General features: G+C 32.3%; 1 protein-coding gene across 2 annotated transcripts in view; it reads right to left on the bottom strand.

The window, feature by feature from the left end:
• Nucleotides 1-14,959, bottom strand: part of HGF (hepatocyte growth factor) — a 75,349-nt gene that overhangs the window by 25,644 nt on the left and 34,746 nt on the right. For both annotated transcript variants that reach the window (XM_081286481.1, XM_081286482.1), the window contains 2 exons: nt 6,511-6,685; nt 3,224-3,351 (listed from right to left, as the gene is read on the bottom strand). In XM_081286481.1, coding sequence (XP_081142607.1) covers nt 3,224-3,351; nt 6,511-6,685 — 303 coding nt within the window. The remainder of the gene's footprint in view (nt 1-3,223; nt 3,352-6,510; nt 6,686-14,959) is intronic.

Raw genomic sequence — 14,959 nt, 5'->3', positions numbered from 1 at the left:
GTATGTTTTTGGTTCCTTTGTCTAGTATGAGATAACTATATTTATATGGGTTCTTCTCTTTGTCTTCTATTCTGTACCTTTGATCTGCATGTCTGCTTTAGTGCTAATACTATGCCATCTTTTTTTTCTAGTATTTTGAGAATGAATGGATGATGAATTTTGTCAAATGCTTTTTCTGCATCTATTGAGTTAATCATGTGGTTCTTGTCTTTAAATCTGTTGATAATTATGTTGACCCACCTTGTATCCCTGGAATGAACCCCACATTGATCATGGTGCACTATCTTTCAAATATGTTTTTGTATGCGATTTGCCAGGAGTTTATTAAGAATTTTTGCATCTATGTTCATGAGGCATCTTGGTTTTAATTTTTCCTTCCTTGATGTTTCTTTGTCTGGTTTGGTATGAGGTTGATAGCTTCATAGAACAAGTTTAGAAGAGTTCCCTGATTTTCTATTTCATGGAATAATTTGAGGAGTTTTGGTGTAAGTTCTTCTTTGAAGGTCTGGTAGAACTTGGCTGAGACTACATCTGGTCCTGGGCCTCTCTTTTTTTGGTAGGCTTTTGATGGCGTCTTCAATTTCATTGCTTGAAACTGTTCTGTTTAAATTTTATTTTTCTTCCTGGTTCAGTTTGTGTAGGTCAAATATATCTAGAAATTTATTGATGTCATCATGATTCTCTATTTTGTTGGAGTATAGATTTTCAAAATAATTTCTGATTATTATCTGTATTTCAGTAGTGTCTATGGTGATATTTCCTTTTTCAATCGCTATTTCTTGTTTCTCTTAGTTTACTTTTGCCTCAGCTCTTTTAGTTAGAAATTCACTTAATTTCATTATTATATGATATTGATAAAAATACTTAAAGCTATGATTTTTCTTTTGAAATATTTTTTGAGTTATAGATAGACACAATGCTTTTATTTTATTTGTTTATTTTTATATGGTCCTGAGGTTAGAACCCAGTGCCTCACGTGTGCTAGACAAACACTCTACCACTGAGCCACAAACCCAGCCCCTACAATTTTTCTTTTACTTATTTAAGTGTGTATTATATAATCTAACATGTAACAAGTATAGTTTTATCAACATTTTAAAAATTCTACAATTTCAATTTTTTGTTCTCTTTTAATAGTTATCTAATATCCAATTGGAAAGGCAATTTGTATACATTCTAATCCAGATGTTGTAAAATTTGAAAATAGGTTTCCAACTCATTAAACTCTATGTGAAATTTGTATTTCCTGTTCCTCAGAGAGGTATAAGAGCAATATCATTTTATATATGTATATGCTGGATCAATTCCTGTATACAGAGAGAAGAAAATATATATGATGGATACATGGATAGTAATGCTAACGTTAGCTTGATAGTGTACCATACAATGGTATAACAGTCAGTTAAAATTTCACAGCTGAATGTCTAACAGTTTCCTAAGTCACAGGTGTGTATGTTCTCCACAGAGTGTACCCTACAGAGTCTAGCACATTTGTATTGATCAGGTATACTGTTAAAAAAATGAATGAAAGGGAGAATACAGAGAATAATAAGAAGAAGACATTATAAGGAGAGTCAGATTCAATACCAGCTGTGCCAGTGTGAAATCTGGGAAAATTATTTGAATTTCATAAAACTAATTTTAATCTGTTATTGAATAGATTTACTAGATAAACAAAAACATCTGCCCAACATCCAAAATACAGAATTACTATATTCTATTACCTGATCCATTTGTAAGTGACATATATGTATATAAAAACATTTTAATACACACCAGACGCTTATAAAAATATTCTAATTTTTTTCAGTCACTCACAAATTATCGATAATTGCTCATGTGAAAGAGACAAGGAGGCTCAGCTGGTACCAAATGTTCTTTAATTACTGGTTTCCACATTATTTCCAAATGACCTTTAAAGTCTGCCAAAGAATAGTGAAATTGACTGAAAAGGGACTTATCCCCTCTTGTCTCTACAACTCTATTTTCAGAATTGGTCAAGAACAATGGTATTGGAGGATAACTTAAAGGATAGAAGATGTATGCATGAAATGGAGTATATGTTATGCTCAGGTTCTTTTAGGATGATTTAGGACCTGACCAAGACCATAAGCATCATTTTTAAATTTTGTGAAATAGAGTATGATCACTTAAAAATCGTGATTTTCAACTTATATACCAACAAATTTCAAGTGTTCAGCATTAGTAATCATTAACAGATTATTTCTTTTTAAACCAATTTCAAAATGACTTTTCAATTGTTCCCTGAAACAGTTTTCTTCAGAGCACCTATGTTTTCAATTACAATGGTCATTTATCCCAAATCCCACTACTACACATCATCTCTACTGCTAATACTCAGGACCAAGTCACTTTCATCTATGGAAACACCTAATTCTTTTGTTCTCTTGTTTTAACCCTTGTCAAGGATTCTGGCTATTTTATAATAGACAGAATGATCCAGATAAAACTTAAGTCGGATGGCGTGACCTTTCAGAGCACTCCAACACAGTCCCCTTCCTTTTGGAATAAAAATGCAAATCCTTCCAAGTTCTACAAGACCAATGGAATTTTAACGCAACAGCCTTTACAACTTCATCTCTCCCTGCTCTCTTTCTCATTCTGTGCCAGCCATAGTGATGTGCTTATTGTATTTCCTTTAACTTTTCAAGCACTCCCTCATCTCATACCATTTGCAGTTATGGTTTCCTTTCCTAGAATGGTCTCTACGTATATTTACACAGACATATGCTGCTTCCTCACTTCCTTCTGCCCTTCTTAAAGGTCATCTTAATAACTGACATCTTCCTGACCATTAAAATATAAAAATCACCTCCCTTTTCTAACTCTAGGCTGAAGATCCTTCTATCACTTACCTGACACTTAGGAAAGCAATCCCACACCTTTTTTGGGGGGAGGAGGGCACATGTTTTCTGTCTGTTGGGAAGTAGTTCTTTGGGGTCAGATAATTTAGTTTATTTACTGCTACATCTCCAGGGTCTAGTATTGTGCCCAACTCTCACATAAATAAGTAAATAAATAAGCAAATAAAGGATGAGTCAATGAATATATAAAATAGATCCAACTTCAGACTTGGTGATCCTCTTGGCTAACCAGCAAGAACAATGCAAAAAGAACAGGATCTTCTGCTATAAAATGTACTCTCCCTTAGGCATGTCCTCTGAATTTAATCATGCCCACACTGCAAATTGTCAGTTATTACCTTGTCCACTTGACACGTCACATTTTGGAATTTGGGAGCAGTAGCCAACTCGGATGTTTGGATCAGTGGTAAAACACCAGGGTGACTCAGCCCCATCTGGATTTCGGCAATAATTTTCTCGTAGGTCCCTATTAAGAATAAGCATGGTAATATAAATTGTCTGAGTTCTTACATCAATAACCTTAATGCTATTACATTTCTACAGGCCCAGAACGTATGCATGTTTACAAATAGAATTCTAAGTTTATGGACTTGGGATAATCGTGGCATTTTGAATTCAGCATACACAACTGACAATGCCTGAATTACTGAAATAAGTGCTGTCAGATGTCAGTTGTTCTTTCCCCTACACGCCTGGAGTTCCACAAAAACATTACTGCTTCAAGAAAGAGAAGAGCAGCCCCTCTATATTCCTGTTACTCATCCTCAGGGTTTGGACTCTTTACTGGTACCATTTCAAAACACTGGTCTCTTGTTTATTACATTTCCATGGAGCATATGTAATATAGAAACAAAATGTATCTCTCTCTACTGAAGGAAAGTTATTAATAGTTATTAACTACTCTTCTTTAAAATGGAAGTGCAAACTATAACATTTGACACAAAAAATCTGATAGCTGTTTCCTTTAATTCTGTATTTTCTTGATATTTTTTAATTTGCTGAATAGATACAGTTTAATTACAAAATAGTTCTTTCTTGATTTAGAGATTACCAAAATATTTATAAACATTTTGAGAAAGTTAAGCTCTAGTTACAGTTCAGAAAACTAACAATACAGCAAGTAATCAGTATAGTACATGTGCATCTTGTATCAGTATTTAGAGTTACTTGTAAAAAAAATTCATGCTAATATTCTCAATACTAAAAAGGATTTTAGTGGCTTTCTCTCTTAATATAAAGTTTACATTAAACAAAATGTAGAATTTATTATTTGTTTTCCTGAAATATACTATTTTTAAACAAGAATATATTTTCTTTTATCAATTCCTGGAAAATTATTTTAACTAAATCAATATTAAAGCTATTAGTATTTATATTTCATAGGTCCAATTCAAAGTACTACAGTTTAATTAATACTCAAATTTACCAACAGAAACTAAAAAAGTTCTAAGGAAGGAACTTCCATTTGCTTATAAAATCAATAAACAATATTCTATCTTGTCAAAGTAGGTCTTGACAAAAACTGTTGTTAAAGGGTTGAAAATAATGTTTGACAATAGTTAAAGCTATTATATAGGAAATGTTTACATGATAACCCATATTCAAATCTTTAGACTTTTAAAGAAATTATTAACTAATATCAAGAAACCCTTTATTTTCTTCAAACCATTGTGTACTTATATTTTTAAAAATTATGTTTGTATGAAATATACACATTAAAATTTACATAAAATTTGTTCCAATTTGCAATATTATATAAAGAATTACTCAGCTAAATTATTTTATATTTTTAATTTAAGGCAAGATAATTAAGTTAATATTGACAGTCATCAAAATTCTTAATTTGGGACCACTTATAGAATCTATATTTGGAAGTACTTTATTAGCCTAGACTAAGGAAAGATGAAAGTAAAGGTTTGTCCCAATATTTTCCCCAAGACTTTTAATTTCACTTGAAGAAAGAATTATTTACAATAAATAAAGTGAATTCAAATCTATGAGATTCATTACAGGCAGTATTATTTAGCTATGGTTATAAATGTAGTTATAGTTCTTCAAAATTGTCATTCGTATGGAATTTCAGTATTAGGACAGACAGTGTTTAATAGAAATGGAGACACCTGATTAGCATTCCCCTTTATGCTAGGTCACAGATAATAAAATTATTCTGAGCAAAATGTTGAGTTTCATTTTTACAGTAGAATAACACATCTCATACTTTGTTTTTTGATGTTTATGTTTATTCTAGCCAAATACCTGAATTAATAAAGAATGATTTAAATTACAGTAAGACATAACAGTTATACTTTTGAGAATTAGTTTTTAATTGGGAAGTCTACTAATTCAGTTCCTAGAATCATTCTTTTTTTCTTAAGATAAAATTCATTGGGTACTTGTACATATACAACTTCTTCTTTGGGTATTGCCAGTGATTAAATGTTAACTAGTGTGAATGGCTCCAACACTGCCGCCTTTTGTGCCTGTTAGCTAATCTTTTATCATTTCCTTTGCTTTCTTTACTTTGATATTTATTTCTGAGTAGTAAAACACATGGGTCAGAAATAAAATATGAATTGCTCTGAAGGAAATGAGGGAAATAAAATCAGAATGACAACTATAAATTTTGTTATTATAAAATAACTCAAAAAATTGCAACACATGGATATTCACTATCTGAACAAATTGCTGAATAAGTTAACACATACACACACACACACAAAAAAAAAAAACACGTACACATACATAAATATTTTTCTCTCCAGTGGATGAACCATTAATTCTCAAAGTTCTTCATCCTGCAATGTTTGGCTATCTTATTAAAAGTCAATTACATAAAGTTAATATATGTTATTTATAGGTGCTCTTTCAGCAAAGCCATCATGAGTTACATGTGTGATATAAATTCCAAAAGCAATCATTTTACATTCCTCATAACAAGGTGCACAATTTAAAAACAGATGGCATGTGGCTGTGTCTGTCCAACAAAAACTGAGTGGTGGAACCAAAAGCACCATAGAGAATGCACTTAACAACTACATAACTGATGTCCTAGGCCAGTTTCTTTGCTTAATTCGTCTTAACTCTTGTTTCACTTCACTTTTCACAAGTCCAGAAATAACTGATAACCTTCATTTAAGCTATTAAAAATACTTTCCATAGATCTTTATGATATAAACTTTAACATTTGAAGTGCTGACCTAAATCAAGGTGTGCCTCTCTTGTAAGAGAAAAACATATGTAATGCCCATCCCTTAAGCTGATATAAAACTTTAAGAAGGCACTAGTTTGAAACATGCATGGTTATCATTACCACTAATTAATTTATTAAATAGAACTTCAAGAGCAAAACTGTGATTTGAAAAAACCTAGAGATGTGTGTGTAAACATAGTCCTTCAACATTCTGAATCAGTATTACCTTTTTTAAATGATTATGTGAGGTCAAGTTTCAGACTAAAGAAATTAAAAACTCTGAATAGCAGGCTAATCTCCTATTTTACTACTGATTATACTTGGGCACAATACCGTTAGAGGATTGCTGACCCAGAAATGAGTAAAAAGTAATTATTCTGCCTTATTGCCCCTCAGAGTCTGCTAAAATTTATAACATTTGTCTAATTTACTTACTTGCACTTGAAATTTTCAGGAGTTATGTCATGCTGGTGAGGATACTGAGAATCCCAACGCTGACATGGAATTCCATTCCAAATGGTATTGATGGTTCCCCTATAACCTTCTCCTTGACCTTGAATGCATTCAGTTGTTTCCATAGGGACATCAGTGTCATTCATAGTACTGTGAGCTATTGGTAGTAAGAAATATAAATTTATAAAATATTTCAAGGTGTCATCCACCTCTTAAAGTTCATTTGCATTTGCATTACTAGAATTTTTTATTCACTTATGTTTTTATAATAACTGGAATAGAAACTTAACTTAAACTTATTACTATCTCCATTCCAATTTTCCTCTCATTGCAACCCTTAATTAGTTTATTATTGAATATTTCTTTAAAACATTTTACATAACACTATAACTTATACATACTCAATATTGTGGTATTTCTGAAGTGACTGTGTTATCCCTAAAATCCAGTTGCTTAAATACATACAAAGTCAGTAATGCAGTTAACCATGTGTTTTCTCTTATATTATGAATATCTTTGAAGTGAATATATAAAATTTTTCTCTTAAATCAACTTGTTGGTCTTAAAAAACAAATCAGTTGTTCCTGGGAAGACCTATTTCCTGCTTTTTTCCCTAGTCTAATTGCAATGATTACCATTCTTCGTGAAGATTTAATTTAAAAAAATTTTAATTTAAAAAAAATCAGAAAATAAATTTTTTGGTGCTGTTCTTGATTTTTTTCTATTTTTTATTCATGCATTATAACTGCACATATGAGGGCTGGAGATGTGGCTCAAGCGGTAGCGCGCTCGCCTGGCATGCGTGCGGCCCGGGTTCGATCCTCAGCACCACATACCAACAAAGATGTTGTGTCCCCCGAGAACTAAAAAATAAATATTAAAAAAATTCTCTCTCTCTCTCTCTCTCTCTCTCTCTCTCTCTCTCTCTCTCTCTCAAAAAAAAATAACTGCACATATGGTGGGATTCCTTTCATATTTATACATGCATTCTATATAACAATTTAAATTGAATACTATCATTTCCCAGTATATATCATTTCCCTTCCCTCCTCCCTCTCTCTGACCTCTTTCATTCACTCTAATGATCTCCCTTCAGTTTTCATGATAGCCTACCCACCTGCCATCACCAAGTTTCTTTTCTTTTTTTTTTTTTTCTCAAGTGTCTATATGAGAGAAAATATATAATCCTTGATTTTCAGAGTTTGGCTAAAAAGGTTAACATAATGTTCTCAAGTTCCATTCATTTTCCTGCAGATGATAGAAATAATTTCATTCTTCTTTATGGTGAATAAAACCCCATTGTGTATGTATATAATATTTTCTTTATCCAGTCATTCAATGACAGCACCTAGGCTGGTTCATAGTCCAGCTATTGTAAATTATGCTGTGTCAAAATGGGTATGCATATACTGCTTCAGTATGCTGACTTTAATTCTTTAGGAATTAATACTGAGGCATGGTATAGCTAATAGTTCCATGCCTAGTCTTTTGAGGAACCTTATACTGATTTCTATAGTGGTTGTACTAATTTACGATTCCACTGAGAGTAGAAAAATGTTTCTTTTTCTACACATTTGCTCCAGTATTTATTATTGTTGGTATTCTTGATAGTTGCCATTCTAACTGGAGTGATATGAAATCTTCAAGCAGTTTTGATTTAAATTTCCCTAATTACTAACAAGGTTGAACAATTTTTCATGTATTTTTTGGTCATTTTTATTTCTTCTATTTTTATTGTTATTGTTTTGGTGTTAAGTTTAAAAGTTCTTTATATATTCTGGATATTAATCCTCTGTCAGGAGAGTAGCTAGCAAAGATTTTCTATCATTCTCTAGTTTCTCTGTTCACATTCTTAATTGTTTCCTTTGCTGTCCAGAACCTTTTTAATTTGGTGCCATCCCATTTATCAAGTCCTGACATTATTTCCTGATGTTTTAGATATCCTGTTAAGAAAGTTGTTGCCTGTATCTATATGCTGGAGTGCTGACCCTATGTTTTCTTCAAGGAGCTGCATAGTTCCTGGCTTAATTCTTAGATCTTTGATCCATTTTGAGTTGACTTCTGTGTGAGGTGAGGGATAAGGAATTAGCCTCATCCTTCTATATATACATAACCAGTTTTCCCAGTATACTTTGTTTAAAAAGATTTTCTTTTCTCCAATGTCTGTTTTTGGCACCTTTGTCAAGGATCTGATGACTATGTGTGGGTTTGTCTTTGTGTTTTCTATTCTGCACCATTTGTCTATGTATCTGTTTCATGCCAGCATGATATTTTTGTACTACAGCTCTGTAGTATAATTTGAAGTCAGGTATTGCGATATCTCTAGCATTGCTTTTCTGGTTTATAATTACTTTGGTTATTTTGGGTTACTTATTCTTTCAAATTAATTTTAAGACTTTTTTCTAGTTCTGTGAAGACTTTCATTGGTATTTTGATGAGTACTCCATTAAATCTGTATATTGCTCAAAATTAAATTGGTCTCTCTCTCTCTCTCCCTCTCTCTCGACTGGGAATTGAATCCACAGGCACTGTACCACTAAAACACATCCCTAGCCCTTTCACCCTTTTTTTATTTTTATTGTTATTAAGACAGGGTCTTGCTAAGTTGCTTAGGACCTCACTAAGTTGCTGAGGCTGCCACCGATCTTGTAATCTTCCGGCCTCAGCCTCCAGAGTCACAGGGATTATGGACATGTGCCATCATGCCTGTCTGGATTCTTTCTTTCTGTGTTTCACATTCACTCAATGAAAATGTAACTCACACTATTCTACAGCAATTAAAATACATCTATTTTCTCAAAGAGAATATGATTTCATAGAGAAAAGTCAATATAAACTTCCTAGTTACTTTATAATCTAAATGAACATAAAAGATGTTTCTAGATAGAATTCAAGTTTTTAATCCATCTAAAACAGTTTAAGATTTAAATTAAATTTCCTTCATTCATTCTGTAGTAGAATCAGATGCACCTCCTTTACTAAGAAGAAACCAGAATTAGACATGCCTTCAGAGATTAGAAAATTTTCTATATTTAACAGTACAAATTTATTTAAATGACACTTAAATTTCATTTAAATTTATTTCTGTCATACAAATGATTACTACATTATGTGGCTGAATCTTTCATTAAGTTTCATAAACTATGCTTAAGCAAACTAAGTAAAACCTTAGTTTAAGGTTATTCTATGAAATTTTGTGAGTAAAAAACATGGGAGAAGATTACATTAATAACCACCCAACCACTGTGTACATAATTTTCCACTAATTCCTTCTAAATGACTTTATTTCAACTCATTTTAAAATGTTTAATTTTTTTTTTACTTCAGAGGATAGAAATAAGATTAAGAAACATTCTAAGTTAAAAATAAATTCAAGTAGAGAGAAAAATATCCAGAAATTGAGCTATACAAGGCTAATTGAGAGGTGATAATCCAGAAAATGGAAATATAATGGTATTGTAGTTATTGACTCAGGAAGACCAAATTGTCAGAGTAGGAAAGATTACTTGCATAGAAAAAGTTAGTACTAGTTACCCAGCCAGGTCATTCATGGGTTTAATTATCACCTCAAAGTCTTTGGTAAAATACAAAATCAGATGGATTTCTTAGATCCTGAGGAATTGTATCTCATCAAAATAAATGTTATTCAGTTATGATATTTCTGATGATTTGAGTGATTAATGATTTGAAGAGTCTGAATATGTGGGGGAAGTTTTTGAATAGTGACAACTCTAAAATGGGTCAAGATTGCCAATATGTATTTCACCTCTAGTTATAAAACTATGACAGAAAAGAAGAGAGAATAAAATCATTCACTGGATATTAAAAGAAAAGTTTTGATTCCCCCTGATGCTTTAGTTCAAATATGGCTTATTTCCTTTGAAATTCATGATGAAATTTTTTATTTGTTCTAATTAGTTATACATGACAATAGAATGCAGTTTGATACATCCTACATAAATGGAGTATAACTTCTCATTCTTCTGGTTGTACATGATAGAGGATTATATCAGTTGTGAAATCATATATGCACATAGGGTAATAATGTCTTATTCATTCTATTATACTTCCTACCTTCATAACCCCTTTCCTCCCTTCACTCCCCTCTGTCTAATTGATTGCCATCATTCTGGTACTGGGGGGTAGGGGTTTAAGAAGTGATTAGTTCAGTAAGAGGAATCAATGCCTTTTTGGCAGGGGTGGGCTCATTCTCTTAAGAATGGGTGGTTTAAAAGTATGGCTTCCCTTATGCTTTGTCTCCTGTCCCTGTGCCCAGTTGCTTTTGAGCTCTTCTGTTGTGTTTTGTTGTAGTGTGAAGCTTTGCTAGATGCTGGCTCTCAATCTTGGACTTTCAGCCTCTAAAACCATGAGCCAAAATAAACCTCTTATTTTCCATAAACTTCCCAGACTATGATATTCTGTTATAGCAACAGAAAAGAGACTAAGACACATACCTCTTGGGCACAAGCTCTTGACCAAAAAAACTTATTACCTCTGTCAATACTTAAAAGTCCTGACAAGGGAAGGAAGTTCATAGCTATGGACAGCTAATATTAAAGACTCCCATGAATCTTTTCACAGACTTCATTGCATGCCTCAAACAACTCAATTCTCTTATTTCCATGTTTAATTGTATATGGTATGTTTTGTGTATTTATTACTGAACCCTTCTTCTTAAGTATTAACCTAGTGTGTGTACCTAGAATCCACAGAACCAAACTCAGTGAGCCCAGATGTCAGTCAAGGCTGCCATTGGCTATATATGGACACTCACACCTCTGAAAACCTAATTCAAGACCAAGCCTATCAGAAAATAACATACTTTGTTTCTTGGACCTTGATATGACTTTCTGGATAATAATCAAGACAATAAAACAAAAAAAGGAATAAAATATTCAGACATGATTGGAGATTTGGTCATTATGTGATGAATATCTACACAGGGAAACATGTTTAGATGGCTATTTCTTCTACTATGTGAAGGTGTGGGGGAAAGGAGCAAACAGTCTACCTACAGTGTTAATATCAGGTTAAGTATCAAATATCATTTCTGGAATTTCTTATCTGACAAGAGTGACTAGAATTTCAAAGTGATTTTTTCATAGATAACTTTTTAAAGCAATATATAGAGCCTTAAGTTCAAAAACAAATTTAAATACACTTCATAAAAAGGGAGATTATTACAATAAATAAATTATCATAATTCATTAGGAAATCAAGACCTGGCCTATGCAGTGAGTAACTTAAGCAACCACATGAGCAACAGAAAAATATGAAGAGGTCATAAAATTTAAAGACAAACAGAAGATACATATTTTCCTTATTATAAGGTATTTTTTTTAATTTTAGAGGTGTCTTTGATAAGATAGATCTACACTGAAAAGTTCTATCTCAAAGAAAAGACCTCATTTGTTTAAAAAAAATGAGAAATATTTTATGTCTAATATAGCCACTAAAATTTCAATGTCAAGTTCAGAGACCTGTGCTGTTGGTGTTAATTCTGTATCTCAACTGCAGAAGTTTTCAGCCAAATTTAATTAGAAATTTTCAATTTTATAAAGAGTAACTATAAAAAATCTTCATCACTTGAGACATTATGCTGACTTTTTTTCTAAGCTTTCATTAACATATTTTAAAGCCTTTAACATAAAGACTCACCACATATTCCCTAAAAAGAACAAAGTATGTAAACAAGGTTAAATACAAAGATGCATTTTCTATTCAGATGAAAGAATTCTAATTATTTGACATATTCTAATTTGGAAGTAGAAAATAAATTTTTTTGGAATTTCCAAAATTACACAATACTAAGGATTACTGCATATGAATTGCAAGACAATATTATACCAAGTAAAATAAATTTCCATTAACTCTCATCAAGATGTAAGAAAACTTCATCAAGATGTAATAAAGTCTAACAGTATTATTTTTCATCTTATTTTAAAAGTATTTGATACCTTTATATGCACATGTAATATATATGTATTATACACACACATGTATTATTATTATTTTTTATACTGGGGATTAAACCTAGGGGCGCCAAACCACTGAGCAACATGCCCAGCCCTTTTTTATTTTTATTTTTATTTTGAGATAGGGTCTCACTAAGTTGCTTAGGGCCTCACTAAGTTGCTGAGGCGGGCTTTGAACTTGCTATTCTCAAGCCTCAGACTCCAAGCCTCTGGGATTACAGGTATGTGCCACCTAGCCCAGCTAACTTCTATTTTTTTTCTTGTGTTTTAATTCATTGAAAATATTTTCTCATGATTTTGACCACGAACTTGTATTATTCAGTCAGTATTTATAAGAACAAAGTACCTGCTGGAATCAATGTTTTCTATATTCATCTCATTTGAACATTTAGCTGTTAGAAACAACTTCATAAAGAAAAATTCCATAAGTCTAGTGACAATGTGTAGGATAAATAATATAGGTGAATAAAGATATATTAGTATAATTACAAGTACAATATTAGTTTATATAGTTTACTAAATCTTTGATAAATAAAAGTTATGATGAGACTTCATGAAGCTATTTAATAAATACTATCTAATGAGGACCATGGTGAATGATTTCTCCATAGACCATTTAACCATGATATAAATGTTTGATCTTTGCTGCTCACATACTTACTATCCAAATAAAATGAATTATTCCTTAACTGCAGTGAAATAGATTCCTTCTGCTATCCTACTGTATAAATATCAAAACGTGGTGCAAAAGCAAAACAAATATTTCAGGATAATTGATTTGGTGAGGGCTGTTAAATATTGGGAAAGGCATTCCTTTGCACTTAATCTTTTAACATGAGACATGAACAAGGGAGGGTTTTAAAGAGTCTCTAGTGGCCAAACTAAGTGTTAAAGAAGTACAGAAACTTCTCCAAACATCAGATGAAGTTAATCAAGTTGAGATGAAGCAACATGTTTTCAAATGCAGCATCCCCATATTCACAAATATTTTTCCAAGTATTTCTATCAAGTTCACACTGAAAATATCAGGAACTCTTCTGAGAGTTCCTCACAGATAAAATATTATGCCAGGGGTGTCAGTGGTGGCCATGCTTTGGAAGCAGATGTGAAGATATTTATATGATCCTCCATGGCCCATGAGTGAAGAAATGTTTTCCTTTGATGATTGACATGAAGTTTTCTGTCTGGAAATATTTTAAGGAAAACAACATTTGCTATTGAAATTTTTCACTGTCCTGTTAGTAAATGAACAAATACAATGGTTGCCTCTTAGAATACTTTGCTTTGCTGATATGAATGTTATATTATTTGATTACTATCATATTTGAAGGGATTTTAAAAGTTTGAATATGTATATAAAGTAGATAAAGAGCCTTAACTATTATCTAATTCTTGGGACACGCGCTACCCTGCAGAGACAGAAATCAGTAGAAAGATCACAAACAATAAATCTAATCAGTTTTCTCTGTGAAGGACTGGCCAAGGCCTCGCAAAGAGGCCATGTGGCCCTGATGGCATCTGTGAATGGCAGCTTGAGAGAACAAGTGCACATGTATGTTACAAAGAGCCTCACCCAGGGTTCAATAAGTTTTATAAGGGATATAAGTAAATCCTTACTCTTACAGTCCTTCCCCACATCCCAACTCTGATAAAAGAAAATTCAGATTTCCCAAATGGAGATAAGCTGCTGCTATTCTTTTTTCTATAGCTAAGAGCAAGTTACTTCACAGTCCAGTGAACAAATACCTGACTATCTCTTATCTCTTGGAGGTGTTCAATCCAAGTCACTGCTTCTTACTCCCAGCTACTGAAAAGTACAGGATTTGCTTTGTGATAGTCCCTGGAGAGCAAGTAAAGGATATATAAGCCACTCTCCCATCAACAGTTCTTGTGCTCTTTGGGCCACAAAGGGCAGGATCAGGCTAAGAGTAAATTTAAAGAGCTTTTTTGTTTTAAAATTGACATGGGAAAGTAGTAAAGACCTCCAATATACAAACCTCAAATTGCTTGCACGTTTGCTTTCCATGTGAAGCCGGGATTCATATCTGAAACTTTTCCCTGGACTGTGTCCAAGTCTTTTCTGCTATAAAATGCTCAGGAGACAGACTTTCATGAAAGGTCTTCAATTCTATAATCTTATTCCTTAGAAGATGACTTGGAAAAGACATCCAAGTAAAAGATTTTTCCCTTGAGAAAGGGTGTTGATAGTATTATTTCTTCCTGACTCAGAGGCTATATGATTTTCTACAAATCTCTATTCTGACCTTGGATTAATTAATAAAACTCAATGAAATAATCAGCTTTCTCTAAGAAGGAAAGTAGTTTGTTATAATTATTTAGCTAATATACATAAACACTGAATTTTGAAAGATAACAATATTCTCTTTAAATGAGGCTGAAATTCATTCTTACTAAGAGAAATTTTCTTATTTATTAACAATGGCAACAAACCTAGA

Source organism: Spermophilus citellus (assembly GCF_964194105.1).
Source record: "Spermophilus citellus genome assembly, chromosome: 3".
Classification (NCBI taxonomy): Eukaryota; Metazoa; Chordata; class Mammalia; order Rodentia; family Sciuridae; genus Spermophilus; species Spermophilus citellus.
Note: the sequence above shows the minus strand (reverse complement) of the source record. Positions and strands in the feature narration are given on the sequence as shown.